The following is a 3,410-nucleotide window of genomic DNA, read 5'->3' on the forward strand; positions in this document are numbered from 1 at the left end:
TTTATGCAATGATCAAAGTTTTTCACTTTCATGTTGCCACCCTGTATACAGAAAAAGAAAAAGTAATAAAAACGTAGGCAAATAGAAAATATCAAAGCAAATTGAGATTACTTCTTGTCGGAAATGGATAACAAGTTTCAGAAATAGTTACTTCAGGTATAAAAAAGTGCTTTTTAGTACTTATCATAAAAGCTTGTTTCATTAAGAATTGGAATAAAACTTAAGCTAATATTGGTGGACGGATTTGGAAGTTATTGGCGCCCATGTGTCGGGAAATTTTCATAGCTTCACGTATGTATTTTTGAGATTCCGCAAATCGACTGTACTTTATAAACAATCAACATGGAACCCGAAAAAAAGGGAAAAATTGTGCACAGTTGTTTGGAAAATTCATTGTGATCTGCATCTAGGCTAGCTTAACAGCTGAAATCGTCTAGAAATACCGTATGGCTTGATGGACGATGTAACCTATGTCAAGGCTTACTTAGGGCAAACTCCAGGTCAAAAATGTTTCTTGGCAACGGCTCGGGGGATGTTCCAGACAAATTTAAATTTGTTTATGCCAACAAATTTGCACGAAAATTTATGATTTGCGGGGCATTTGCAGCTTTGCAAAAAACGAAAGTTTTCGTTACAAATAAGACAATGACGTCGGAACGATACGAAAAAGAGTGTCTCCAAAAACAAATTTTGCCGTTCATTCGATCCCACGACCATCCTATTACGTTTTGGCCATATTTGGCAAGCTGTCATTACACCAAAGTCGTTCAAGAATGGTATGCAGAGAAAGGGGTCCAGTTTTTTTTTTCGAAAAACCTTAAACCAACAGACTGCTTCCAGTTCCGTCCTATTGAGAAATACTGGGCAATCATGAAGAAGAGACTCAAGGCAAAGGAAAGGTTGTCAAAGACATCAATCAGATGCAGACCTTCCACCAGATAGCTCAAACGATGGACGAAGAAAGTGTGTGCCGCCTCAAAAGCCGCGTTACAGAAAATAAAATCCATAATTCCTTCGAAACCGTGACGAATAATTTTATACGTACTTTCTCTTAAAAGTATGAAGAAAACGCTACATTTGTACAAAAAAAAAATTTGAATTCAATAATAAATAACTGAAATACAGGCATTTTTTATGTTCCAATTCTATCGGAAGCAAGCTTTATTTCTAATATTTCTAGTGAATGAAAGACGAAATTACCATTTATTCAGTAACACTCGATTTAATTTTTATCTATTATACTACGAACCGATTGAAGAGATTCACTTTCAGTCGGGCGATTCAACACGTACCGTACCACTCCTGGTGCAACGGTCTTCAAATGGTCCCAGTCGACCTCTCGAATATCACATGGAAACTGTAATTTATCTTCCGGGTGAAGGTTATCCACTACCCGACGCATGTTTCCATTTTCCAATCGCCACTCGTTGAAGCAGAAGAACTTGAGCTGCTCAGCGTAGGCGATCACACGTTCGGTAACCACCCTGAGACTGCGGCGTTCGTCCTTGGGTCTTAGGAAGAAGTCCCCGATTCTTGCCTGTAGCCGCATAACGGCGTATCCCATGCGACAGAGAAACGGACTCATGGTGAACACTATCAGTAGATTACCACTAAAATTAAAGGTATTTTGTAAAGTTCATTTCTAATGATAAGCTTAATATTTTCTCACAAGAGTATTCTCCTGAAAAAGGGAATACCGCTGACCAAAATATCCTTCGCTCTGCCCCATGTAAAATCATCGATATTCTCCGCGTAGTTGTAAATTGTGAGCTCATTCTTTCGAGAGCGGCTAAGGTCTACCGCACAACTCAGCAAACCATTGACACAGAAGTCAACCGGAGCGAATTGGCACTTTTTGGTTCCATCGGTTGGGAAGGCCCTTAGAATTCCTTTATGGATGGCAGCCATAACTCCACAGGGTCCGTTCAGATTATTAGTCCAGCCTGGTAACGGTTCAAGATAGCTGGAAGTAACTGAAACATTTTAAATTGGTAGCAGGTGACCTTCGGAATAGTTAAGCTTCTACCGACTGGGGGTCGAAAAATTCCGATAGGAAGATCCCTGAACTTTTGGTTTATCATCGACTCTGTACATTTCTTGCTGAAGGTATAAGTGTTGGGTAGTTTTCCGATCACTAATCGCGTGAATTCTGTCTTCTCGTAGGCGTTCAACTGAGCTAAGATGCTTTTAACATTGTCGTACCCCCCGAATGAAATGTCGTCGTAGATTTTTTCCTGCACTAGTGGTTTATCGCCGTTCGAGTAGAAGGTCGAAACGTACAAAAGCACCTTCAAGTGTTGAAATGATCGCGCAAGTGAGAGAAAACGGTTTGTATATTCGACGTTGATCTCAAATGCTTTTTCTAGAGGCTCGACGAAGTTCACCGTCGACATCAGATGGAATACAACTTGTACCTCGGCAGCCAGTATTTGCTGTTGATCTTCGGACAGTGACAGATTATCGTGGCTGTAATCGATCTCCAGGGGAACTATCCGGGAAAGAAGGTCACTCTGAGAGACCCTGTGGAAGAGCTGTGAAAAATTATTTTCTAGAGAGATTAATCAGAAGAATGTTTACAATCTCACCTTGCCTTGTAGAATTTCCTCCATTCTTTGTTCCACGCTTTCCGATCGCTTCCTTCTCACCAGAACATATACTTTTTTGGGCCGCAGACTATACAAGATCTTTTCCAACAATATCTGACCCATAAATCCGGTAACGCCGGTGATTAAAATCACAGAGTCCCGGTAAAATTCCGGTAGACGAACTTTAACCTGACTTGACATGTTTGCAATGAGCTTCCGAATACAAAAATCAACTCTAAACCTACGCCCAGCATACAACTAACAAACTTACATTGCCAGGTAGAGCTTATATAATTTTTTTTGCATCATTGTTTTTGTTCTAGGTCTAACTGGTAACAATAATAACAGTATGTGCTAGTCGAGCGACGGCATCGTTTTTGCGTGTGATCTGCAGGTTTTTTTTGCGTAGATAAATAGTACATCGGGCGTCCAGCCTGACTACTAAATTAATTAGCTAGATTTGCCTGCTCAATATCTAGTAGATCAATCGCCTTGATCTCGCTTCAAGCTATATAATTTGATCACTAGGCTAGATTGGTGTTCATTTATCTGGTTTGCAAAGCATCTCCTAATTTGAGCCCACCTACAGAAATTCTATTTCGAAAATTGCAAGAAGCAACTGAGTATACAAATTAACTTACCAACAAGTTAGTAATTGCTTGTAGGTATGTGTTTTTTTTTCTATGTGTATGATGTACATTTATAATCATTAACTCGGCGAATCGTGCCATTTGATTTAAACTAGGTAGCTTTTTACTTTGAGCATTATATCAACAGTTTATCGCGCAATTATGACTGCTAAATATTTAAAGCTCGAACCGTAAA

At 39.6% G+C, this 3,410-nt stretch overlaps 1 protein-coding gene across 1 annotated transcript; it reads right to left on the reverse strand.

The window, feature by feature from the left end:
- Positions 1-1,164: 1,164 nt before the first annotated feature.
- LOC129747687 (fatty acyl-CoA reductase wat-like) lies at positions 1,165-2,831 on the reverse strand. Its single transcript, XM_055742001.1, has 4 exons — positions 2,586-2,831; positions 2,027-2,531; positions 1,670-1,973; positions 1,165-1,610 (listed from the first exon to the last, which is right to left on the reverse strand). The coding sequence occupies exons 1-4, from the start codon at positions 2,784-2,786 to the stop codon at positions 1,223-1,225; spliced, it is 1,398 nt and encodes a 465-aa protein (XP_055597976.1). The 5' UTR covers positions 2,787-2,831; the 3' UTR covers positions 1,165-1,222.
- Between the last annotated feature and the right edge of the window lie 579 nt (positions 2,832-3,410).

Source organism: Uranotaenia lowii, chromosome 2, assembly GCF_029784155.1.
Source record: "Uranotaenia lowii strain MFRU-FL chromosome 2, ASM2978415v1, whole genome shotgun sequence".
Taxonomy (NCBI): Eukaryota; Metazoa; Arthropoda; class Insecta; order Diptera; family Culicidae; genus Uranotaenia; species Uranotaenia lowii.

Excerpts from the sequence above, each read along its gene's own strand:
- LOC129747687 (XM_055742001.1), bottom strand. The coding sequence starts at position 2,786 with ATGTCAAGTCAGGTTAAAGTTCGTCTACCGGAATTTTACCGGGACTCT. Across the intron at positions 2,532-2,585 it reads AGGAAATTCTACAAGGCAAG|CTCTTCCACAGGGTCTCTCA; the intron begins GTGAGATTGTAA and ends AATTTTTCACAG. Across the intron at positions 1,974-2,026 it reads AATTTTTCGACCCCCAGTCG|TTACTTCCAGCTATCTTGAA; the intron begins GTAGAAGCTTAA and ends AAAATGTTTCAG.